Below are 26,306 nucleotides of genomic sequence, written 5' to 3' on the forward strand. Positions count from 1 at the left end.
CCCGCAAGCCAGACACCTCTGGGGCCACTTGGGCCTGAGCAGCGATCCGGAGGGGTGGGTGGGGGACCCGCGCGGGGGGCGGGCCTGGAGAGGCCCAGGGTGGGTGGGCGCCCAGACCTCCGCGCCCCTCACGCCAACCCGCAGCCCAGGCCTGCACGCCTAACCGGCCGCTCGTGGTCCCGGCAACCCTCCGGGCCCCCGGGCCGGGCCAGGCTTGCTTGCCAGGGTGGCGGTGTGCGGGGACGGGGCGGCGTCGGCCGGGCTGCCGGGCCTGGCCGGCCCGAGTTCGGGCGCCGGTCGTGCGGCTCAAGTGCAGCGCGCGCCCCGTGGAAAGGTGCGGCCCGGGCTGGCTCGACCGGCACGTCAGAGCGAGAGGGAGGCGCAGCGCAGGGCTTTGAAGGCGCCTGGCGCCAGCCGCCTCCCTCTGATGAGATCATACCACCCTGAACGGGCCAGATGTCTTCTGATCTGGGAAACTAAGCAGGGTTAGTTAGTACTTGGATGGGAGACCCCCTAGTAGTTAGGAGCTCCAGGCTTTTGCACAAAGTAGACGACAAGCCAACGTATAGGTGATGAAACGTTTATCGTGAAAAATCCAATGAAACCTGAATTCGAAGATGGTTTATGGCATAGAAGCAAGTGTTTTCCATTAGGTTCCCCCCGCCCCGCGAATTAAGTTGCATGATGGTTTCCCATTAGCATAATGCTTAGTTTTTATTCCTTCTTTCCTTGTCTGTATCCATCTTTTTGCATCATCATGTGGTGCCTTATTGGCATAATTTTCCGCCTTTTGTCTTTTTTGTAACTTTTCGAAAAAGGACTTCTTAGGCATTAACATACTGATATGTCCATAAGGGGGAAAGACTTCTTCCCTACAACTGCATTGAAAAAATTTGAACTTAAGAAAATCTGTTTTAATATAGCAGAATTATTATTTTATCTTTCCAATCTAGCATTTGTGAAATCCTTAACTGCTGATAAGTGTTCAGGCTTCCCTGGTGGCTCAGCTGGTGAAGAATCCACCTGGCATGCAGGAGACCTGGGTTCGATCCCTGGGTTGCAGAGACCCCCTGGAGAAGGGAACGGCTACCCACTCTAGTATTCGGGCCTGGAGAATTCCATGGACTGTATAGTCCCTGCGTTCGCAGAGTCAGACATGACTGAGCGACTTTCACGGGTCACCAACAACGGTTCAGCCTGAAATAAGAACTTTCAAAAATCTTTGAACACAGACGCTCTAACTTATTTTCCCTCTGGGATCAATATCCTGCATTTACTTTCAGGTTATGTATACACAATAGGCACAGAACTCTCTTTTTATGTATTTTATTTGCATATAAATTAACAGCCTAGCAAATTTAAAATAGAAACACTAAAGACAGTGTTTTGCAGAGCATTCTCTGTTAAATGCCCCATTATCTCACTGAAGTTCCTATACACATGCAGGGACTGAAGGAGGACAGGAAGATGGCAGAAGAGCAACCCGCGAGCCACTGCTGTGTCTGTGCGCATCAACTACAGACTGCAAGGTAAGGACCGTATTTTACATAAATAGAAACACAGTTACAATTCAGATTTCCTTTTTAAGTTGCCTCCATAATTGGTTTGCAATAGCAACAGATTCTCCCCTTTCTTCATAGCCATACGCCAACACGTATCATTTTTAAAAATCTATTAATGTCAGACAAAACCATCACAATGCTTCAGGAGTGACTTCAAGAAAACTCCAGTCAAGTCACAGTACTCAGGCAGGTGGGTTTAATAAACAAGTCCTAGGTAGATATCAATCCACCTCAAAGTGGGCAGTAATGTTGGAACACATCTAGGATTTCCTTTTTAAACACACGCTCCAAGGAAAACAGTACTGAATTTACCAGAGGAACGGTAAAAAGAGGACATCACTGGAAGGGAGTTTACACAGCCAGTCTGGCCCTGCGGTCTGACGCTGGGGCAGCATCTATCTGCTCGCTTGGCCCCTGTGTCCCTCGGGGAGGACACGGGCTCGAGAGTGCAGAACAGTATCATCACTAGGACTGCCCGGAGCTGCTGCGAACATCCAGAAAGTTGCACTTGAAGAGTTCTTTAGAGGGCTTCCCTGGGCATCCAGTGGCTGCTCCCAATGCAGGGGCCTGGGTTCCATCTCTGGCCAGTGAACTAGATCCCATACACTGCAAGTAAGAGTTTGCACGCCACAATTAAAGATCCCATGTGCGGCAACGAAGACCTAGTGCAGCTTACAACAAAGAAAAAGGCACCACACGTTCTTTAGAAAGTGCTATAAAAGGCTATGAATGATTGCTTCTTCGAAGCAAATAGTAAGAAATACGTGTATTACTTGCTCAGTTGCGTCCGAGTCTTTGTGACTCCATGGACTGTGTAGCCTTCCAAGTTCCCCTGTCCGTGGAATTCTCTAGGCAAGAATACTGGAAGAGGTCGCCATTCCCTTCTCCAGGCGATCTTCTCAACCCAGCCGTGGAACCCAGGTCTCCTGCATTGCAGACAGATTCTTCACCACCTGAGCCACCAGGGAAGCCCTGGAAATACGTAGACCGGACTCCTATGAATAAAGACAGGTGCCATTAGAGAGAAAATAACCTACTAGGTTCATTTAGTTCTATTATTGCGCTTCTCCTTGGGAGTGAAAAATAAGAGTACTTCTGGAGAAACTGACAAAGCTGTGATTTATCTTAATAAAAGACTTCTGATGGAGATCTTGAAACCTGTTTCCTGAAAGAAATGAGTTATAAATATATTTCTTAAGCCTGGTGGCAACGTTTCTAATGACAGAATTCATCTCCCATGCAGCTCAATGAATCCCTGTTTTGAAACAAGAGAATGAATGAAAGCGTTGAGTGCAGCAGCCATGAGGTTCCCTACCGTCACAGCTCACAGTAAGGCAAGAAGGATCAAAGTAACTGTTGTCTGTCTGTTTTAGCAGTTGGTGACAATCCAGTAGATCCTGTCTTCAATTCACGTAGAACTCTTTAAGGAAGAGTGTGAAGGCCCTCAGGAAGGTCCCGTGCTTGGCGGGCGGCGTGGGGACAAGGGGGGCCGCGGTGGGGCGAAGGGGTGGGGCTGAGGCGCTGGGGTGGACCGCGCAGGTGGCTCGCGGTGGGTTTGGGCCCCGGGCAGGTGCCGGGCAGGATGGGCACTCAGGGCCCCGGCTGCGCTACGCCTACGCCCGCGGGAGGCTCAGAGGACCCAGGGCCGCGGTCCAAGGAGGGCCCTAATCAGACACCTCCGGGGCAACTTGGCCCTGAGCCTGGAAGGCCAGTGGGGCGGGGGGTGGGGGTGGGGGTGTGGGTGGGGGTGGGCGCGGGCGCCGACAGGGGGCGGGCCTGGAATGGCCCAGGGCGGGAGGGCGCCGAGACCTCCGCGCTCCTCACCCCAACCCCAGGCCCAGGCATGCACGGCCAGCCGGCCACTCGGGGTCCAGGAAGCCCTCCGGGGCCCCGGGCCGGGCCAGGCGGGTTCTGGCCTGGCTTGGCGGTGTGCGGAGGCGGGGCGGCCTCGGACGGCCGTCTGGCTGCCGGCCCTGGCCGACCGGAGTCCGGTCGCAGGTCGTGCGGCTCAAGTGCAGCCCGCGGCCCTTGGAGAGGTGTGGCCGGCTGGCCTGACCGGCAGGCAAGTCAGACCGAAAGGGAGGCGCAAGGCAGGGTTCTTAAGGTTCTTAAGGCGCCTGGCTGCAGCCACCTCCGTCTAGGGCCATACCACCCTGAACGCGCCAGATCTTTTCTGATCTGGGAAGCGAAGCAGGGTCTGGCCTGGTTAGTACTTGGGTGGGAGACCGCCTGGGAATACCGGGTGCTGTAGGCTTCCTGCCTCCCCTGTCCTTTAGTCCTGGCTCCCCCGGCGCGGTTGGCCGCCCCAAGCCCCACCTGCCCCTGGCCCCTCAGAGCCGTAGCCTGCCTTCCAGCCGGCCGGCCAGCCAGCCAGCCGGCCTGCCGGCGGCCCTGGAAGACAGCGGCGGCCCAACTCTTGGGTCCCCGCAGTCCCAGCCCCTCCCCCGGTGGGTGGCCGGGGCCCCGACTCCCGCCGCAGGCCTGGGTTGCCTCCGGATTTGGCTTCCAGGAAACCAGATGACAGTCGGGTCTCCATCTGGGGCTCCCTTGGCATGCCTCAGGCAATCCCGGGGGCTGCCCCAGCCCGAGCCCCAGCCCGGTACTCCCAGTCGACCGCGGGCACACACACACACACACACACAGACAGACACACAGACACACAAAGAGACACACAGAGACACACAGACTCACCCCGCACCCCGCCCCGGACAGGTGAAGAGCTGCAAAGCACAGGGAAGGGAGACTCATTAAGAGAGGCGAGAGTCCTAGTCTTGCAAAGACCACCCTCACAACCGTCACGTTCGGTTTCAAAAGACCCGTGGTCCAGTGAAGAACAGGGCGGATGTAGGTAGAGTGGCCGCGGCGTATGCCAATGCTGACCGGACCGGAGTCCGGTCGCAGGTCGTGCGGCTCAAGTTTAGCCCACGACCCTTGGAGAGGTGTGGCCGGCTGGCCTGACCGGCAGGCAAGTCAAAGCAAAAGGGAGGTGCAATGCACGGTTCTTAAGGTTCTTAATGCGCCTGGCTGCAGCCACCTCTGTCTTCACCCCCCATCTCACTCCTACCCAAAGACTCAGTGTCTGTGCCATGAGCCTCCCCTACATTGAGGTGTCAGGGGCCGTTGTGTAGTCCCAAAGCTATTCATATCTCTCTTCCGATTTCCACCATCAGACTTTCATTTCTTTGGCTGGGAAGTTTTTATGTCTCTTGAGTCTTAAGTGCTGAGGCTTTTATACACCCCACCTGTCTTCCTTTGGGCCTCTCTAGGTTTTGTGGACGCGTACTTGTTATAAACTGGAGAAGGAAATGGCAAAGGTATGAAGTGAATTCTGGACATGTTTAAAGAGTCTTGTCTTGAAAGTTCGCCAAGAAAATGGCAACCCACTCCAGTGTTCTTGCCTGGAGAATCCCAGGGATGGGGTCGCACAGAGTCGGACACGACTGAAGTGACTTAGCAGTAGCAGCAGCAGCATCTCTACTCAGAGTCAGCAATTTGACCTTCTTGTACTTCTTTTCCTTGTTGGTTTTAGTATCAAGGTTATGCTAGTCTTATGAAACAAGGAGGAGAGTGTTCCTGGTTTACCGCAAGAGTTCCTGTGAGATTGCTGTTTACTTCCCTGGCTTTTTGGAAGAATTGATTGACAAAACAATTAGGTTTCATTGTGGGGAGGCTTTTCACTTCAGATTTAATTTTTTTCATGCAAATAAAAATTTCTGATTTTGTATGTCTTCTTGGGTCTATTTAGGTAAATCATTTCCCAGTGCTAAGAATTTAGTGAGGCCAGCAGACTCTGCAATTGGTAAGTGACGTAAATAGTAAGTTCATAATATCTTTGTTGTCTGCAAGATGGGTTGTCTCCCCTTTTAAAAATCCTTGATATTGGTGATTTGTGCCCTGCCTCTTTTTCTTAATCAGTTTCTCTAGGGGTTTATCATTTTTATCAATCCTTTCAAAGAGCCAACTTTTGGCATTGTTTTTTAAAAATATTCATATGTGCTTACTGTTTCCTTATTTTCCGCTCCTTTTTCTTCCATCTGCCTTGTGTGTTGTTTGCTATGCTTCTTTTCTCGTTTCTTGGGATAGAGGCTTAATTGATTTTTAGCCTTCCTTCTTTTCCAGGATATGTGTTTAAGGCTTTAAGACCCTGTAAACATAGTTCGCTGGGTCCCACAAGTTTGAATAAGCCAGACTTTCATTATCTTTTATGGAAAAGTATTTCTAATTTTCGTTGTGTTTTTTAAAATTATTATTCATGAAGTTCTTCAAGAAGTATGTCCTTTAACTTCCCAATGTTTGGGAAGGTTTTTCTAGTGACCCTTTTTGGATTCCTAGCTTAATTCCATGAAGAGCCCTGTCTTAGGCTTTTTGGGCTACTGTTACCAATACTGTAGACTAGCTGCTAGACAAGAGAAAGTTGTTTCTTAGAGTACTGGAGGCTGGGCAGTCCCAAGATCACCAGCAGGTGCCACGTCTGGTGAGGCCTGGTTCCTGGTTCCTAGACTGCCTGCTGCTTCTCCCTGTTCTCGCATCACGGGAGCCCATTCCCTCCTGACCTGACCCCTCCCAGAGTCCCTGCCGCTGAGTATCATCTCCACGTGCGGGGTGAAGTTTGAGGGCACATAGACCGTCAGCCCATTGCAATCCCTAAGCATACCCTGCATTATTTCAGTCCTTTGAAATAATTCGAGCTTTCCTGGTGGCCCAATATATATTCCTTTTGTTATATGTTCCTTGGGCCCCTGAAAATCATGCGTATCAGGGGGAATGCAGTGTTCCGTGCGTATCACTTAGATCAGGTTTGTCAATCATATAATTCAGATTTCGGTAGCCACGTTGAGTAAAACAGAAGTAGGTGAAATCATCTGTAATACGTTTTATTTTAACACACCCAAAGCGGTACCCTTTCCGTGTGTGATCAGCATGATGGAACCCAATGAATCAGTTTCTGTTCTCTTCTTCACGCTGCGTCTTTAAACTCCAGTGCGTGTCTCACGTGTGCAGCACGCCTCAGCGCAGCGCCGGCCACACTTCAGGTCCTTCATGGCTGCAGGTGACCACGCACCAGGGAGCCCAGTTCCGTGAGAGATGTGTCTTTAACGTCTGCCTTTGCGATTGTGAACCTGGCTGTTACTCCTTTTCTGTTTCTGTCAGTTTTTATGTATTGATATTTTGAGGTTATGTTATTAGGTACATTCAAATTTAGAATCCTCATCTTTTTGGTAGACGGAACTTGTATCAGTATGAGATGCTTCCTTTTATCGCTAGGAATGCTTCTTACTCTAGGCACTGTTTGACAGTGATATTGCCACATCAGTTTTCTGTCCTTGTTTGCCTGCGTATCTTTCCGTATCACCTGTCTGTGGTCTTCCATCTTCACATGTACCCCTGTGAATAGTGTAGAGTTTTGATGTTAATCAGTTTGACACTTTTTATCTTTCCGTGAGAACCTTTGCTCTGTTTACAGTTTGATGTTCCCGTGTGCAGACAGCGTGTTGCTGTTTGCTTTCTGTCTGTCCCGCCTCTTCTGTGTCCTTGTCTCGGGCCTTCTGTTAGAAGGATGAGGTGCTTTTCTAGTTCTTCCTCCTCTGCCAGGTGGTTGGGTGAGCGTGCGCAGATACGGCATGTGGTTTACATTTAAGTCTAACTTAGTGCTGTTACTGCCTCCCTGACACGGCTGTTTCCTCCTTGTCACTGTTATCCTTTAAAACTGTAGATATATTTTTGGTGTTGTCATGATTGTAGAGTTAATGTGTACTGTCAGAATTACTTCATGGTTGGTCTTTACTTGTTTTTTATATTTCAGTCAGAGACTACTTTTCTTTTTCCCAAAGCACGGCCTTAATATCTTTTTAGTTCATGTCTGTGGGTGATGAGTTGTCTCATTTCCATTTGCCCTAAAAGTCTTTATTTTCTTTCCCTTTGGAAGCGTGTTTTTGTTGGGTGTAGAACTCCAGGTTGGCGGTGTTTGTTTTCAGCATTTTACAGGCGCCCGTCAATGATCTCCTGACTTCGTTGTTCTTGAAAAGTCAGCTCTCGGCGTTGCTGTGCCATTAAAAGCCACACCTTTTTTCCTCTGAGCGCTGGAACATTTTCTTCTCGCCTCAGGCACCCGCAGAGCTGCTGAAACCAATGTGTGGTTTTCACTTTTGAGTCAATAGTCTGATTCTTGAGCCAACTCTTGCCCCCGTCAGTGCCAGTCAGTTCCGTCACTCAGCGTCTGACCCGTTGCGACCCCATGGACTGCAGCACGCCAGGCTTCTCTGTCCATCACCAGCCCCCGGAGCCTGCTCAAGCTCATGTCCATCGAGTCGGTGATGCCATCCAACCGCCTGGTCTTCTGTCGTCCCCTTCTCCTCTGCCTTCAGTCTTCTCCAGCATCAGGTTCTTTTCCAGTGAGTCAGTTTCTCGCATCAGGTGGCCAAAGTATTGGAGCTTCAGCATCAGTCTTTCCAGTGAATATTGAGGACTGATTTGCTTTAGGATGGACTGGTTGGATCTCCTTGCAGTCCACGGGGCTCTCAAGAGTCTTCTCCAACATCACAGTCCAGAAGCATTGATTCTTTGGCATTCAGCTGTCTTCATGGGCCAATTCTCACATCCATGCATGACTACTGGAAAAAACATAGCTTTGACTAAATGAACCTTTGTCGGCAAAGTAATGTCTCTGTTTTTTAACATGCTGCCTAGGTTCGTCATAGCTTTCCTTCCAAGGAGCAAGTGTCCTTTAATTTCACCATCTGCAGTAAGTTTGGAGCCCAAGAAAATAAAGTCTGTCACTGTTTCCATTGTTTCCCCATTTATTTGCCATGAAGCGATGGAGCCGGATGCCATGATCTTCATTTTTTGAATGCTGAGTTTTATGCCAGCTTTTTCACTCTCCTCTTCCACTTTCATCAAGACGCTCTTTAGTTGCAACCCCTGGAGGCATTTCTTATTCCCCTTTCTGTCTTTTCTCCCTCATAAGGGGACCCATTTATAGCTTTTAACAACATAGTTTCACAACGGGCTCTTTCTATACTTTTTCCCTTTTATATATATATTTTTAACTGATCCATCCTTCAGTTCACTGATCCTCTCTTCAGCTACGTCCAGTTTGATGTTAAGCCCAGAGACTGAGTTCTTAAATTCAGTCCCTGTTATTTTAACGTTGTAGCATTGGTTTTGATTCTCAGAAATTTCTCCTTTGGTCAAGTATATTTTTTGAACTGGTGACGTTTGCATCTGATACCTCTAGCATACCTCTGATATTCTGATAGACATCTGCTACCTCTGGATGTGTTTCAGTTCTTTTTCTCTTGGTCCTGTTTGTTGTTACACCCTTTTTTGCTTTGTTGGTTGCATGTTGGACACTATGTTTGGAAAACCCTAGAGGTCCTGAGTGATGCTGTCTTCTCCAGACTTTCCTCTGACGTAGACCTCTAGTGGGGACAGAGCTCTCTGTTCACTCAGGGCCTGAGTGACTTGAGGCTGGGGGGTCCTTGTAAGCTGAGTCTCAGCAGCCTTCACCCACCTTCCCCGCCTCCCCCCACCCGACCCCAGGGAGGAGCCCTCCAGCGTCTCCGTCTGGAAGCCTGGGGGCCCTCCCAGGGCCCCTCCTTCTCGGCAGGTCCTGAATCCCACCGTCCGCCTCCTGAAGACCACGAGGTGATTGATACTCAGCGCTCAGCCAGTTTGGGCAGAGTGTTGGGTACGTTTTCTGTGCCCAACTTTTCTTGGGGAGATTGGTCTCTACCATCCGGACTGACTTGTCAGGCCTGTGCTCATATGTTTATCTTCCCAGCCCGAGGAACCGTCCAGAGCTGTGTTACCCAGTCCCCTCTGCTGGACTTTCCCCTGCCTTTCTTTCGCAGAGTCAGCTTTGTTCAGATGCCCCGGGGGAAGGAGCGGCCCTCTCAGTCTCCAGCTCCCTCACTGGGCTTCCCTGGTGCTTGAAATCTTGGATTGTGGCTGCCTGAGGACCTCTTTTAAAATGTATTTAGCTTTTTTAGCTCTGGGTAGGCTGACCTACAAGCTGCTTGCGTCTGTAACTGGAAGTGGGGAAGCCCTGGGTGTCTTCTCTCATCTGAGGCCACATGTAAGCATCACAGTAATTATACTGATCATCTTTATTTGATCCCGGGAAAACAAGAGGCAGGGGTCCTTGCTTAGTACCCACGGTTGTGTTTCGGATCAGAATCCCCAGCTTGCCCATGCTCTTTCAGTGCCACTTGAATTTGGGAAGAAGGTGGAGCAAGCGGCCCACGCAGCCTGGGGACGGAGGAGCCGGTGTGCCTGCTTCCCCTGCGCGTGCCAGCCCAGGGCAGGCCTTGCGATGACAGGATGCTGGTGGTGGACGAGAAGCTGAGGAGGGCGGGGCTGCGTGACCTGTGTTCTGTGATGGGGTCACATGTGGGTTTTCTTTTTCAGTTTGAAAAGTGACTGCTTTTACCACCTTTAGTATTTTTTGGACCAAGGCAGATATATAAATAGGTAAATAAACGCTCTTTCGTCGATTAAAAAAAAAAAAGAAAAGTGACTGCTTTTAATCTTCCCTCCAGTTTCACTTTAGGTTGAAAATGAAGATTTTATTCTTCAAGTTGAGCACAGTGATTTTACAGTCTTTTTGAAAGCCACAGTTGAGGTTTTCAAAAGACGTCTCAGAGAACTCCAGTAGATAAAGCGAAAAAAAGAGAATGTGATCAGGGTGCACTGAGGGCGGGACCCCAATCTGTACCCTGTCTCCCCAGAGTCTGTCATTGCTGAGACGGGTGGACATAGGACCCCAAGCACCCAGGGGACTGAGTCCTCAAGTGAACGCAGAGGTCCGGGCTGAGCCAGGAGCAGTGTGGGCTATGCCCTGGTGCGTGGAGAGCCGCGAGGCTGGGAGTGGGGCCAGGAGAGGGGGTGGGAGACTCTGGCGAAGAGGGAGTGCGGGGCAGCCCCTGGAGGGATCTGGGAGGCGCTGGCTGTCACGGCTGGAGGCAGGGCCACCCCTGAACCTCCACCATGCAGCCGCCATGGGGCCGAGTCTTCTGGCGGCCCAGGGTCCACGTTAAGAGGGCGAGCTCGCAGCAGGTTGAATGAACCCCGGTCCCCACTGTGGGTTCATTGTAAGCGCCCGGAGCGAGGTTGGTCAAGCCCTTGCTGAGCTCGAGTGAGGGAGCCAGTCAGGGAGGACCAAGCTCAGGGTGAGAGTGAGGGGCAGCCAGCGTGGTGAGTCCTCCTCAGCCGGGTGGGTTCTGGGCACACCCTTGAGTTCAGGGGTGCCCTTTCAGTAGCCTCACTGCAGGCTTGTTTCGGGGGTGGAGGAAGCAGAAGCCCACTTAGAAGACGTGCTCATCCCTAGCGGTGGTGGTTTCTGAAGCAGTTTATACTGTTCGGTTTGACTGTGACCCAGTGACCTTGCAGGGTCACGTTTGACGGTGGGCCTGAGCTGTGGGCACGGCCTTCCTTCTCCCGCACCCAACACATCCCTGCCATCTTTTTGGCAGCCCCTCCCCGCTCTCTGCACCCTTGATGGTGGGCCTGAGCCCAGCCCCTCTGTTACCATGGAGCCCCTTGTGACAGAGTGGGTTCCATGTTCTGGGCTCCTGGGAGATGTGCTGGAGGCAGAGCCTTCGTGCCATTTCTTCTTGAGACAGCAGAGCTGGTGGTCATAGTGTGAGAGCGGTGTGTGAGAGCAGTGTGTGAGAGTGGTGTGTGTGAGAGCGGTGTGTGTGAGAGTGGTGTGTGTGAGAGCGGTGTGTGCGTGAGAACGGTGGTCATAGTGTGAGATCGGTGGTGATACCTCAGGTGCTGAGGTATCTGCCTGGGAAACAGCAGGTGCCCCCGAGTGGGGGGCTGCCCCCATCCGCGAGGATGGGTCGCAGAAGGGCCAGCCTATGGGCGCTTTTCCCATGCTGCAACCCCAAGAAAAAGGCCAAGACAAGAAATAAGTTGGCCTCATCCCAAGTCCTGGAAGCAGAGTGGCCGGAGGTGAGAGCAGCCAGGGGCTGGGCCCGTCGGGTTGGCCCTCACCTGGCGAAGCGTTGGGGTTGTGTTTCACTGTGTTCGCATGGTTGTGGGCCCTGCCGGCCAGGGCGTTCTGGCCTCCTGGGCAGGATCGACCCCAGCAGGTTGACCTTGTAAGAGGCTGTGCATGTGGTGCATGGACGATGGGTGGGGGCCCCACAGGAAGGGAAACAGTGGCTGGAGGAGTCACTGGGGCACGTGGACTGAGCCATAGAGTCAGTCCTTGGAGCAGAAAGGCTAAGCCCCTTAAGGTCTCTCTTCTTCCAAACAAGGGATCCCCTGGCTGGAGGAGTCTCTGGGGCATGTGGATCGAGCTAGAGAGTCAGTCCTTGAAGCAGAAAGGCTAAGCCCCTTAACGTCTCCCATCTTACAAAGCACAGACCAGTGCGTCCAGTGTTCTCGTGACGGGTACCTAGTGCTCATGTATATAACATACACCCTCATAGCTTCACATGTCTGCTGCATGCCTCTTACAAAGTGTTGGGCAGTGCTCTAGGTGCCGAATACTTAGTATGTAGTAGGGGATACGTGGCCCAGGATTTTTGTATTTGTGCAAAGAACAATCGAAGAATGAAAGAGTCCGTGTGGTTTGGTCTGAGCAAGTTCACCACGTGGACAGCCCCGCGTACATACATATTGTGATAAAATACATATAACATGAATTTACCATTTTAAGCAGTTCATGGAATGTCTGGGTGACTTCAGTGGAGTCAGGCTAACAGACGGCCTTGGGGTGCCATCAGCCTCTTTCGCAGAGGAACACTCCAAAGCCTGGTGGCCTTGTAGACCTTACCTTTCTTCTTCACTCTCCCCAGGGGCTCTAGGTCACTTGTCTGTGTGTCGTTTAAGAATCTCTTTATCCACTTTGTTGTTAGGTGTATGTTTAGGAAAGTTTCTCAGACTTCCCTGGGTCTTGAGAAGGCTGGCTTGGATTCCGGGTTCTGCCCTGCCGCGTGCCTGCCAGGTCGAGGTGGAGGCTGCAGGCCAGTCTGAGTTGTAGGGGTCTGTGTGGTCTTGGGGTCAGCGGACCCCCTCTTCTCCGGAGGGGCAGGGAGATCCTTTGAGTGGAGCCTGGAGAGAATGGACAGTGTCAGTCTTCAGAGTCTCGCTCTCTTTAACTTAACATTTGTGTTTGCATTTAGTTACTTCCTCATTTACCTGTTTTCTAGGAGTTGGCCACATCTCAACAACTAAAGGCATGCAGGGAGCAGCTTCTTACAAGAGAAGCGGAAATCGCGGAGCTGAAAGCCGAAAGGAACAACACCAGGGTCAGTAGGCGGAGTCTCACGTGTTGACCTGTGCCCCGCGGGGGTCACCGCTGGGCTCCGTGTTGCTGTCTTTAAAGTCTGTCTGGTTTTCAAGTCATTTTTCACATCTTCCCACTGAGCAGACCGAGGTGGATCAGTTTGGGGTTCTCATACCTTGCTTCAAATTTATGATGAGAGCTAATGTAATTTTAGTACATTTGAGGGGAGAGTTCTCTTAGCTTCCATTTTTGTCCATGCTGCAGTTTGTGTGGGATCTTAGTTCCCCGACCAGGGATTAAAACCCATGAGCCCTGCAGAAGTGTGGAGTCTTAACTCCTGGGACACTGGGGAAGTCCACTCTAACTTCAGACTGAACTGGCGGGATTCCGACGTGCCTTAGCATGGTTTTGGTCTTAGCGTGAGGCTGAGAGGCGTTCTCAGCCCTGAATTCAAGTGTGAGGTTGAAGGTGCTCCTTTGGCCCCGCCTTGCAGCTGCTGCTGGAACACCTGGAGATCCTGGTTTCCCGGTATGTGCCGTCCCTCGGGATGACGGCGGGCCCGCAGCAGGCGCAGTCCCCAGCCAGCATGACCAGCGAGGTGGAGCTGCTCAGGGCGCTGAGATTGCTCTTTGAGCACCACAAGGCCCTGGACGAGAAGGTACCAGCCACGCGGCCGTCCTGGATTTATACATTTGCTGCCTGGTTAGGTGGACGATGCGTGTATTTATGGAACTAGTTGACTTTTGAGCTTCTTGAATTCTTGTAAATACAGGCTTTTCTGTAAGAACTCAGAGTTTTATATGGTTAAAAAGCGTTGCCTGAGTACATGCTCAGACATGTCCGAGTCTTTGCGACCCTGTGGACCGTAGCCCACCACGCTCCTCTCTTCATGGGGCTTCCCAGGCAAGAATACTGGAGTGGGTGGCCATCTTCTACTCCAGGGGATCTTCCCGACCCAGGGATCGAACCTGCCCTCTCACATTGGCAGGCAGATTCTTTACCACTGAGACACCTGGGAGGTGCCCAGTTAAAAAGTATTAGTTGGCATATATGTCTCAAGGTTTTTTTTATTCTGTATATCAATTTGCAATTAAAAACTGGGTAATACAGTTCTTTTAGGATAACAGTTTTTTCCTCTGAAACTGAGAATTTAAAGCTGTTACTAAGCAGATTTTCTTCACCTTAAGGTCAATGAGAGACATTAAAGGTATTCTGTTACAGTAGCCATGGAATCGGGTGAGGGTAGAATAAGAAGTGCACTAACGTATGTACACACATCAACACACAGTGATTCGGCCCCTTTTATTTCAGTTGAGAGAGCAACTGCGACACGCTCTCGAAAGGTGTAGTTCCTTAGAAGAGGAATTAAGGACCGCACACAAACAGGTGAGTTTGGACAGTCAGCGTGTAATTTCAGTCAAGGGTTCGTCATTTGTGTACTTTCATTTTTAAAAAGTATGAAGGCTGTAGTGGTGGACATCAGGTGTTATTTATCTTTGAAATGGGGCGCAAGGGCCTGAGGAATAACCCCAGGGAGGGTGGGGCCTGGAGCCAGGGAGAGACGTGTTGGAGGGCGGCGGGGTGGGCAAGGAGGAGAGGAGGCTTGGTGACATGGGTTCCTCCAGCCCCCGGGAGCTGCCCGGCAGGGCGGGGCACAGCGCCTGCTTGCAGAGTGCTGGAGACCAGGCGGGAGAGGGACAGCAGAGGCCACTCGCAGGGAGCCTTCAGAGACCCTGAGTTGGCGCTGCAGGGTGCCCTGGAGGAGGAGTCTGCTGGCTCCCGTTGTGCCATCTGAAGCAGAGAGTAGCGAGAAGATGTGCTGACCAGGCTGATGGGGCTGAACCCATAGGCAGCTTCTTCGCTGGAGCGGAACTGGGATGATGGCAGGTGGTCCTGCAGCCAGCGAAGGGGGTGGCCCAGCCCTGGGGAGGGGTCGTGAGGAACACAGGGGGTGTGGGCTGAGACCACACGGCCAGGGAGCCGGCAGCCAGCACCTCGAGGCTGCCCCTCGGATGCTTTGAGGTCATGTCTGGGAGAGAAGGCAGGACCTGGGTTGAGAGTCGGACGGGGGAGAGACTTGCAGAGACCAGGGTGTGAGGTGTGAGAGCGGGAGGGCGGCACGGGCCCCAGCAGGCACTCTCCCGTGCGTCTCTGATGGCAGAGCCACCCTTGTGCTGCGAGGGACTATCCCCCAGAACAGCCCGAGTGCCTGTGCCCCGACAGGAGAGCCGCAGGGGGCTGGCCCTCCAGTCCCCTGGCTGCCCTGCTCGCTCCTGTCTGTGCGTGTTCAGACCAGCCTGGAACACGGAGGCCTGGGAACCTGTGAGGACGGCACTCCTCGGGGAACTAGTACAAGTGATGACCGCTGAGGTGGACCCAGCGGATGCGGAGCTGAAGGATTTTTTCCTTCTTATTTTCCTTCAGCCTGCCTGATGGAGACAAGGATGTATGTTTTTAATTTTGGCTTTTTGTCTCTGACTCGGTCATCCCACCCATGTGAATAACCTCATAGGATTGCCTACCGTCCACGCTAAGACCTGAGTGTCACCAGGCTATCTAGGAACTGGATTCTCCTGCTGCCCATTTCTTCAGTACTACTAGCTTAAGAGATGGCAGAGTCTCATAACCATGGCCGTTTATCCAAAGTCGGGGCTTCCATGTCAAATTGTGTTCGCTTCCTGATAGACGAGAGCTGTCCTGAATGTCGCTGACGAGCCGTGGTCCTCTCGTGCCCAGGTGCAGAGCCAGAGGGAACAGGACTGGGAGTCCGCACAGCAGGCCCGCGTGGTGGACACCGTGGCCCAGGCCTTCGAGAGTGACGAGGATGTGTCTGACGGCGAGGGCGACAGGGTCACCCTCCTCAGCTTGGCCGGTCAGCTACCGCCCAGTGGGCAGGCCGATGGCGACACTCTGCCTGTGATGATTCAGGAGCTGCTGGATGCCATCAACGAGGAGATCTGGTGGGTGCGCCCAAACTCAGCTCCCCAGAAAGTGGGCTTCTCTGAGGAGCTGTCTTCTCCTACGAGAAGTCTGAGTGTTCCATAGTGAGAGAACTGACTTCAGGCCTGCTTCAAGGATTTTCAGTTCTGAGATCGCCCTTGATGAGAGAGCTCAGTCATGCAGGGCGTTCTGTCTACAGCTGGTGTCAGCCCTTTGTGGAGAGGGCGTTGTAGGGTGTCGCCCCAGCTCTGAGCCCCAAGGTGGGTGAGGTGCCGAGGCGGTGTCCTCCCCGGCCCGGGTACCCTCCAGCCCTGAGGGTTCACCCTCCCGGGTCCATCGGAGACTCCCACGTTGTGGTGAAACACCACCTGGAACAGAAAAGCAGGGGTTTGGGGGTTGGCAAATTCCCACTCAGATCTGCATTGTCCTTTTGAACATAATACAGTGTGAAGATTGGCTTGTTGTAAGACAGTGGTCCAAGGACATGTGTTTGAGTTTTTTTCATGTCGTCAGTATGTTTAAGATGTTTTCTTTAGACACTGTCTTGGCAGTTGTAATAGTTTACAGAACGGGATAGAATGCAAAGGCCCACCTCGTGGTGAGCAGCGCGCCTTGGGTCTGGGTGCAGCCGGGTGTCCGGGGGCCCCGAGGCCTGCCTGGGCCACACGCGCACAGCTACGCCCCTGTCCCGGGCTCGCGTCCAGAGCGGCCGCAGGCCGGTGACCGTGCGCAGGACCAGGCAGAGCTGCTGCTCAGATTGTTCTCGTCACGTCACCCCAGGCCGAGGTGCCCGTGCCTGTGTGCCGAGCACGCGGGGCTCGGGGGGAAGGCAGGGGTGAACGGCACAGCCAGCAAACGCAGGTGGTGCCGCCTGGACTTTTCATGCCATGACAGACTGCTTCCTTGGCCTTGTTTCAGCTCAGACTAGCTCAGAAAGATGGGCTTTCCCCGTCCCCGCAGGAAATATGGAACGGTTCCATATTAATATTTTTGTTTTTACAGCAAGTTGTCAGGTAAAGTGAATTTTCCTTAGGCAGTAAGTTGACTTGTTTATCAATGGTAAATTCTGTCCATCAGCTTGCTATCACAAGTGAGTAACTTTCAGGACTTATAGGCAGAATGAAGCTGAAGAGGTTATGACCTGCAAGAATCCTGTAGTTTATTTTGGAAATCATTTTATAGGCATCATCGAGTATTTAAACTGCTATATAAAATCATCCACTACACATTAGGGGAGAAGAGCAGTAAGCGTGAATGCTAGGTTAATGCGGCACTTTGACATGAATCCAGAAACTCGCACAAAGCTGGTGGAGAACTTCATCAAGTGTTGCGTTGGTTACACATAAAAACTTATAAAAGAAAAATCCCCTCAGCACTTCATCTGGTCTGGGGACTTTTGTTTAGAAACTCCAGCTTGTTTGTGAATCGCTGTGTTGGTTATAGAGAGTTCCCGATTCCCAGTGGAAAAGACTTGAGGCACTGACGTGCACCTCTGCCCTGAAAACAGGGAAGGTGAAGGTGGTCAACTTCAGGTATCTCCTCACAGGGATAGAGTCGCCACCCAGGCCCCTTCAGAATGTTAGCGTAAATAAGTCAAATCAAACGTGAATGACCAGGGGCCAGTTTGTAAGACTCAGTGCTAAGTTATTCCAAGTTTGAGAATATTCAAAAGAGGGAAAGTCGAACCTTTTAGCCGAGATGAGAAATGAGCAGATGTTCCCGGAATTTGCTCATCGTGACACAGAATGCCAGCCCAAATTTGTTGTCCAGAAACGTTCCTGTGCTGACGAGGGCAGCTGACGAGTTTTGCTCTCTTTTAGGTGGATCCAGGAGGAGAAGGAGAGCGCGGAGCAGCGGGCCGAGGAGCCTGAGAGCAGGGCGGGCGGGGCGCGCTTAGGCAGCCTTCGGCGTTTTAAGTCACTGAGCTCCCTCAACCTGTGTCCTGCCTCCTCACTTGCCGGCTCCTGCCCGCCCAGCAGGGAGCGCTCGCCGCCCCAAAGCAGGCGGCACAGCCTGGCGTGCGAGGGAGACCGGCTGGGCGTCCTGACTCCGGTATGTGTCTGCCCCCTCCCTGCCACATCCCTCCCCAAGCACACTGTTTTTCTTTCTTTGTTTTTTCTGTTTTTCCCCAGAGGAAAATTGGGTACATTTGCTCCGCTCAGAGGACTAAGACTTTTAAAACTGCCTGGACTTTAGTCATTCCATAATGGCACACGGACCAATTAGGCTTCATATTTGGACCACCGGCTTAGCACGCCATCGAGAATTCAGCCAGATCCTGCCTCTGGAGCGGTGGGCCTGGCCTGTGCTGGGCACGGCAGCGGCAGGGAAGTTTCTGTGGTCAGGAAGCAGACAGCCTCATGAAAGTAACCATAGGCCGCCCTCATGGCGAGTGAAAGCTGGGCAGCACATGTTCCATCGGGGACGCGTGGCTGCAGGGTGCAGGGCATGTGGTGGCAACAGAACCAAGACTCTAAACTGGTCCGCTTGCTGATGGGCCTGGCCGCATGCTCAGGCCAGCTGTGCACGTGAAACCAGTTAAAGGCCCGGTGCCCCAGGGCCCCAGGGAAGAAGTCGGGCTGCCTCACTCTTCCGAGTCTCAGAAAGGGATGACACCCTAGGGCTTCTGGTGACAGAGTGTGCCGCTCTAAAGCACATGTGCTGGCTTTCTTGCCTGTGTAGCCTCGGTTTCTGAGTGCACTGCTGTTTACCCCGTGAATCATGTGTACAACACTCTGCCTTGAAACTGCACTTGTATTATCCCTTTTTTCTGTTACCACCCATTTCCTGTGAGCTGCGTTGTTAGCATAGAATTAAATTAACTCTGGGTCATTTTAGATGCATGTGAAGTGGTAACTGGTCCATTTTGTGGTCTTTTGACACACTGCTTTTATAATTTGTATCATTGTCTAAGTAGTTGATATGTAAAATTCTCGGACGATTGCTCTGTGGTTTCATGCTTGATTTCTTTCCGAGTATTTGTAAAAAAACAGTTCTGAATATTTTTCCGTGTGGAGTTTTCTGACGGTGTGTCTGCTGTCATCATTGATTTTGATTTCCTGACTCATCCTGTAGTCTGTTTAGCCGTCATCAATCCAGACGGCAGCCTCCCATCCCCCCCAACCAGAGGCTGTAGTTCACACATCCACCTCCCCTCCCCCATCCTCCCCCTTGCTCTTGTCATATCAGTGCTGTGTTCCATTAGTCTGGTTTGTGCTTTGTCTTCGTGTCTCATTAAATTGTGAATTTCCCGCATAGCAGTAAGTTAGAGTTAGTGTATCACGATGCAGTTACAGGCATAATGTAGATGGATCGTACACTATATGGACAGCAGATGCCTCTCCCAAGCAGCCTTCAGAGACCCCCAGTGGGCGCTGCAGGGTGCCCTGGAGGAGGAGTCTGCTGGTTCCCGTTGTGCCATCTGAATGTGAGAGAAGCGATAGGATGTGCTGAACATGCTGATAGGGGTTAACCCACAGGCAGCTGGTTCGCTGGAGCGGAGCAGGGATGATGGCACGTGTCCTGCAGCCAGCGAAGGGGGTGGCCCAGCCCTGGGGAGGGGTCGTGAGGAAGACAGGGGCAAGGGCTTTGGCCACAAGGGCCAGGTAGTCGGCAGCCAGCACCTCGAGGCTGCCCCGCGGTTGCTTTCAGGTCATGTCTGGGAGAGAAGGCAGGACCTGGGTTGAGAGTCGGACATGGGGGAGACTTGCAGAGAACAGGGTGTGAGGTGTGAGAGTGGGAGGGCGGCACGGGCCCCAGCAGGCACTCTCCCGTGAGTCTCTGATGGCAGAGCCGCCATTGTGGTGCGAGGGGCTATCCCCCAGAACAGCCCGAGTGCCTGTGCCCCGAGACGAGAGCCGCAGGGGGCTGGCCCTCCAGTCCCCTGGCTGCCCTGCTCGCTCCTGTCTGTGCGTGTTCAGACCAGCCTGGAACATGGAGGGCTGGGAACCTGTGAGGACGGCACTCCTCGGGGAACTAGTACAAGTGATGACCGCTGAGGTGGACCCAGAGGCTGCGGAGCTGAAGGATTTTTTCCTTCTTATTTTCCTTCAGGCTGCCCAATGGAGGCATGGATGTATGTTTATAATTTTGGGTTTTTGTCTCTGACTCCATCTGCCCACTCTTATGAATGACCTCATAGGATTGCCTTCCGTCCACGCTGAGACCTGAGTGTCACCAGGCCATCTAGGAACTGGATTCTCCTCCTGCCCGTTTCTTCAGTACTGCTCGCTTAAGAGATGGCAGTGTCTCATAAGCATGGCTGTTTATCCAAAGTCAGGGCTTCCATGTCAAACTGTGTTCGGTTCCTGAGAGACGTGAGCTGTCCTGAATGTCGCTGACGAGCCGTGGTCCTCTCGTGCCCAGGTGCAGAGCCAGAGGGAGCAGGACTGGGAGTCCGCGCAGCAGGCCAGCGTGGAGGCAACCGTTGCCCAGGCCTTCGAGAGTGACGAGGATGTGTCTGACGGCAAGGGCGACGGAGTCACCCTCCTCAGCTCGGCCGATCAGCTGCCGCCCAGTGGGCAGGCCGATGCCGACTCTCCGCCTGTGATGCTTCATGAGCAGCTGGATGCCATCAGTGAAGAGATCTGGTGGGTACGCCCAAACTCAGCTCCCCATAAACTGGGCTCCTCTGAGGAACTCTCTTCTCCTACGAGAAGTCTGAGTGTTCCATAGTGAGAGAACTGACTTCAGGCCTGCTTCAAGGATTTTCAGTTCTGAGATCGCCCTTGATGAGAGAGCTCAGTCAGGCAGGGCGTTCTGTCCACAGCTGGTGTCAGAACTCTGTGGGGCGGTGTTGTGGGGTTTCCCCCTCAGCTCTGAGCCCCAAGGTGGGTGAGGTGCCGAGGCGGTGTCCTCTGCGGCCCGTGTGCCCCCCAGTCCTGTGGGTTCACCCACCTGTGTCCATCGGAGACTCCCACGTTCCAGTGCAAAGCCACCTGGAACAGAAAAGCAGGGGTTTGGGGGTTGGCAAATTCCCACTCAGATCTGCATTGTCCTTTTGAACATAATACAGTGTGAAGATTGGCTTGTTGTAAGACAGTGGTCCAAAGACATGTGTTTGAGTTTTTCTCATCTCATCAGTATATTTAAGATGTTTTCTTCCCACACCGTCTTGGCAGTTGTAACAGTTTACAAAATGGGATAGAACGCAAAGGTGCTCCTCGTGGTGAGCAGCAGGCCTTGGGTCTGGGTGCAGCCGGGTGTCCGGGGGCCGGAGGCCTGCCTGGGCCACACCGGCACAGCTACGCCCCTGTCCCGGGTTAACATCCAGAGCGGCCGCAGGCCGGTGACCCTGCGCAGGACCAGGCAGAGCTGCTGCTCAGATTGTTCTCGTCACGTCACCCCAGGCCGAGGTGCCCGTGCCTGTGTGCCAAGCACGCGGGGCTCGGGGGGAGGCAGGGGTGAACAGCACAGCCAGCAAACGCAGGTGGTGCCGCCTGCACTTTTGATGCCGAGACAGACTGCTTCCTGCGCCCTGTTTGAGCTCAGAAGAGCTCAGAAAGATGGGCTTTCCCCATCCCCACAGGAAATGTGGAACGGTTCCATATGAATATTTTTATTTTTACAGCAAGTTGTCAGGTAAAGTGAATTTTCCTTAGGCAGAGTGACTTGTTTTATAAATGATAAATTCTGTCCATCAGCTTGCTCTCACAAGTGAAAAACTTTCAGGACTTATAGGTAGAATGAAGCTGATCAGGTTATGACCTGCGAGAATCCTGTATTTTATTTTGGAAATCATTTTATAGGCATCATTGAGTATTTAAACTGCTATATAAAATCATCCACTACACATTAGGGGAGAAGAGCAGGAAGCGTGAATTCTAGGTGAATGCGGCACATTGACATGAATCCAGAAACTCGCACAAAGCTGGTGGAGAACTTCATCAAGTGATGTGTTTGTACATATTCAACCATTAAAAAAGAAAAATCCCCTCAGCACTTCATCTGGTCTGGGGACTTTTGTTTAGAATCTCCAGCTTGTTCGTGAATCGCTGTGTTGGTTATAGAGAGTTCCCGATTCCCAATGGAAAAGACTTGAGGCACTGACGTGCACCTCTGCCCTGAGAGCAGGGAAGGTGAAGGTTGTCAACTTCAGGTATCTCCTCACAGGGAGAGAGTCGCCACCCAGGCCCCATCAGAATGTTAGCGTAAATAAGTCAAATCAAACGTGAATGACCAGGGGCCAGTTTGTAAGTCTCAGTGCGAAGTTATTCCAAGTTTGAGAGTATTCAAAAGAGGGAAAGTCGAACCTTTTAGCCGAGATGAGAAATGAGCAGATGTTCCCAGAATTTGCTCATCGTGACACAGAATGCCAGCCCAAATTTGTTGTCCAGAAACGTTCCTGTGCTGACGAGGGCAGCTGACGAGTTTTGCTCTCTTTTAGGTGGATCCAGGAGGAGAAGGAGAGCGCGGAGCAGCGGGCCAAGGAGACTGAGAGCAGGGCGGGCGGGGCGCGCTTAGGCAGCCTTCGGCGTTTTAAGTCACTGAGCTCCCTCAACCTGTGTCCTGCCTCCTCACTTGCCGGCTCCTGCCCGCCCAGCAGGGGGCGCTCCCCACCCCGAGGGAGGCAGCACAGCCCGGAACTCCAGGGAGACTGGCTGGACGTCCTGACTCCGGTATGTGCCTGCCTCCTCCCTGCCGCATGCCTCCCCGAGCATACTGGTTTTCTTTCTTTCTTTTTTCTGTTTTTCCCCAGAAGAAAATCAGGTACATTTACTATGCTCAGAGGTCTAAGACTTTTAAAACTGCCTGGTCTTTAATCATTCCATAATGGTCCAGGGACCAATCCGTCTTGATATTTGGACCACCGGCTTAGGACGCCATCATGCACTCAGCCAGAGACTGCCCCTGGAGTGGTGGGCCTGGCCTGTGCTGGGCACGGCAGCGGCAGGGAAGTTTCTGTGGTCAGGGAGCAGACAGCGTCATGAAAGTAACCATAGGCTGCCCTCATGGCGAGTGAAAACCAGGCAGCACATTTTCCATCGGGGACGCGTGGCTGCAGGGTGCAGGGCATGTGGTGGCAACAGAACCAAGAATCTAAACTGGTCTGCTTGCTGATGGGCCTGGCCACGCGCTCCGGCCGGCTGTGCGTGTGGAACCAGTTAAAGACCCGGTGGCCCAGAGCCCCAGGGAAGAAGTCGGGCTGCCTAATTCTTCCGAGTCTCAGAAAGGGATGACGCCCTAGGGCTTCTGGTGACAGAGTGTGCCGCTCTAAAGCACATGTGCGGGCTTTCTTGCCTGTGGAGCCTCGGTTTCTGAGTGCATTGCTGTTTACCCCGTGAATCACGTGTACAACACTCTGCCTTGAAACTGCACTTGCATTATCCCTTTTTTCTGTTACCAGCCATTTCCTGTAAGCTGCGTGGTTAGCATAGAGTTCAATTAACTGTGGGTCATTTTAGATACAAGTGAAGTGGTAACTGGTCCATTTTGTGGTCTTTTGACACACTGCTTTTCTAACTTGTATCATTGCCAAAGAAGTTGATATATAAAATTCTTGGACGATTTCTCTGTGGTTTCATGCTTGATTTCTTTCCGAGTATTTGTAAAAGAACAGTTCTGAATATCTTCTCCTTGTGGAGTTTTCGGACGGTGTGTCTGCCGTCATCATTGGCTTTGATTTCCTGACTCATCCTGTTGCCTGTTTAGCCGTCATCAATCCAGACCCCAGCCTCCCATCCCCCGCCCCCGGAGGCTGTAGTTCACACATCCATCTCCCCTCCAGCATCACACCACTTGCTCTGGTCATATCAGTGCTGTGTTCCGTTCGTCTGGTTTGCGCTTTGTCTTCGTGTCTCATTAAATGGTGATTTTCTCTCATAGCAGTAAGTTAGAGTTACTGTATCACTATACAGTTAGAAGCATAATTTAGATGCATTATGAGCTATATAGACAGCAGATGCCTCTCCCAAGCAGCCTTCAGAGACCCTCAGTGGCTGCTGCAGGGTGCCCTGGAGGAGGAGTCTGCTGGTTCCCATTGTGCCATCTGAAGGTGAGAGAAGCGAGAGGCTGTGCTGACCGGGCTGATGGGGCTGAACCCATAGGCAGCCGGTTCGCTGGAACGGAGCCGGGATGATGGTAGCTGGTCCTGCAGCCCGCGAAGTGGGAGGTCAGGCCCTGGGGAGGGGTCGTGAGGAAAACAGGGGGCGTGGGCTGTGACCACGCAGTCAGGGAGCCGGCAGCCAGCACCTCGAGGCTGCCCCTCGGATGCTTTGAGGTCATGTCTGGGAAAGAAGGCAGGACCTGGGTTGAGAGTCGGACAGGGGGGAGACTTGCAGAGAGAAGGGTGTGAGGTGTGAGAGCGGGAGGGTGGCACGGGCCCCAGCAGGCACTCTCCCGTGCGTCTCTGATGGCAGAGCCGCCCTTGTGCTGCGAGGGGCTATCCCCCAGAACAGCCCGAGTGCCTGTGCCCCGAGACGAGAGCCGCAGGGGGCTGGCCCTCCAGTCCCCTGGCTGCCCTGCTCGCTCCTGTCTGTGCGTGTTCAGACCAGCCTGGAGCACGGAGGCCTGGGAACCTGTGAGGACGGCACTCCTTGGGGAACTAGTACAAGTGATGACCGCTGAGGTGGACCCAGCGGATGCGGAGCTGAAGGATTTTTTCCTTCTTATTTTCCTTCAGGCTGCCCAATGGAGGCATGGATGTATGTTTATAATTTTGGGTTTTTGTCTCTGACTCCATCTGCCCACTCTTATGAATGACCTCATAGGATTGCCTTCCGTCCACGCTGAGACCTGAGTGTCACCAGGCCATCTAGGAACTGGATTCTCCTCCTGCCCGTTTCTTCAGTACTGCTCGCTTAAGAGATGGCAGTGTCTCATAAGCATGGCCGTTTATCCAAAGTCAGGGCTTCCATGTCAAACTGTGTTCGGTTCCTGATAGACGTGAGCTGTCCTGAATGTCGCTGACGAGCCGTGGTCCTCTCGTGCCCAGGTGCAGAGCCAGAGGGAGCAGGACTGGGAGTCCGCGCAGCAGGCCAGCGTGGAGGCAACCGTTGCCCAGGCCTTCGAGAGTGACGAGGATGTGTCTGACGGCAAGGGCGACGGAGTCACCCTCCTCAGCTCGGCCGATCAGCTGCCGCCCAGTGGGCAGGCCGATGCCGACTCTCCGCCTGTGATGCTTCATGAGCAGCTGGATGCCATCAGTGAAGAGATCCGGTGGGTACGCCCAAACTCAGCTCCCCATAAACTGGGCTCCTCTGAGGAACTCTCTTCTCCTACGAGAAGTCTGAGTGTTCCATAGTGAGAGAACTGACTTCAGGCCTGCTTCAAGGATTTTCAGTTCTGAGATCGCCCTTGATGAGAGAGCTCAGTCAGGCAGGGCGTTCTGTCCACAGCTGGTGTCAGAACTCTGTGGGGCGGTGTTGTGGGGTTTCCCCCTCAGCTCTGAGCCCCAAGGTGGGTGAGGTGCCGAGGCGGTGTCCTCTGCGGCCCGTGTGCCCCCCAGTCCTGTGGGTTCACCCACCTGTGTCCATCGGAGACTCCCACGTTCCAGTGCAAAGCCACCTGGAACAGAAAAGCAGGGGTTTGGGGGTTGGCAAATTCCCACTCAGATCTGCATTGTCCTTTTGAACATAATACAGTGTGAAGATTGGCTTGTTGTAAGACAGTGGTCCAAAGACATGTGTTTGAGTTTTTCTCATCTCATCAGTATATTTAAGATGTTTTCTTCCCACACCGTCTTGGCAGTTGTAACAGTTTACAAAATGGGATAGAACGCAAAGGTGCTCCTCGTGGTGAGCAGCAGGCCTTGGGTCTGGGTGCAGCCGGGTGTCCGGGGGCCGGAGGCCTGCCGGGGCCACACCGGCACAGCTACGCCCCTGTCCCGGGTCCACGTCCTGAGTGGCCGCAGGCCGGTGACCGTGCGCAGGACCAGGCAGAGCTGCTGCTCAGATTGTTCTCGTCACGTCAGCCCAGGCCGAGGTGCCCGTGCCTGTGTGCCAAGCACGCGGGGCTCGCAGGGAAGGCAGGGGTGAACAGCACAGCCAGCAAACGCAGGTGGTGCCGCCTGCACTTTTGACGCGGAGACAGACTGCTTCCTGCGCCCTGTTTGAGCTCAGAAGAGCTCAGAAAGATGGGCTTTCCCCATCCCTGCAGGAAATGTGGAACGGTTGCATATTAATATTTTTATTTTTACAGCAAGTTGTCAGGTAAAGTGAATTTTCCTTAGGCAGTAAGTTGACTTGTTTATCAATGGTAAATTCTGTCCATTAGCTTGCTATCACATGTGAAAAACTTTCAGGACTTATAGGTAGAATGAAGCTGATCAGGTTATGACCTGCAAGAATCCTGTAGTTTATTTTGGAAATCATTTTATAGGCATCATCGAGTATTTAAACTGCTATATAAAATCACCCACTACACATTAGGGGAGAAGAGCAGGAAGCGAGAATTCTAGGTGAATGCGGCACTTTGACATGAATCCAGAAACTCGCACAAAGCTGGTGGAGAACTTCATCAAGTGATGTGTTTGTACATATTCAACCATTAAAAAAGAAAAATCCCCTCAGCACTTCATCTGGTCTGGGGACTTTTGTTTAGAATCTCCAGCTTGTTCGTGAATCGCTGTG

At 52.6% G+C, this 26,306-nt stretch overlaps 1 protein-coding gene and 1 pseudogene across 1 annotated transcript in view; both read left to right on the forward strand.

The window, feature by feature from the left end:
- The first annotated feature begins 2,857 nt into the window (after positions 1-2,857).
- Positions 2,858-26,306, forward strand: part of LOC122688278 (liprin-alpha-4-like) — a 47,815-nt gene continuing 24,366 nt past the window's right edge. Inside the window, 7 exon segments of the mRNA XM_043894177.1 lie at positions 2,858-2,896; positions 12,722-12,820; positions 13,292-13,456; positions 14,110-14,184; positions 20,104-20,331; positions 22,134-22,355; positions 24,671-24,894. Coding sequence (XP_043750112.1) covers positions 2,864-2,896; positions 12,722-12,820; positions 13,292-13,456; positions 14,110-14,184; positions 20,104-20,331; positions 22,134-22,355; positions 24,671-24,894 — 1,046 coding nt within the window. The 5' untranslated portion in view covers positions 2,858-2,863.
- LOC122688779 lies at positions 3,698-3,816 on the forward strand (annotated as a pseudogene).

This window comes from Cervus elaphus, chromosome 33 (genome assembly GCF_910594005.1).
Source record: "Cervus elaphus chromosome 33, mCerEla1.1, whole genome shotgun sequence".
Lineage (NCBI taxonomy): Eukaryota > Metazoa > Chordata > Mammalia > Artiodactyla > Cervidae > Cervus > Cervus elaphus.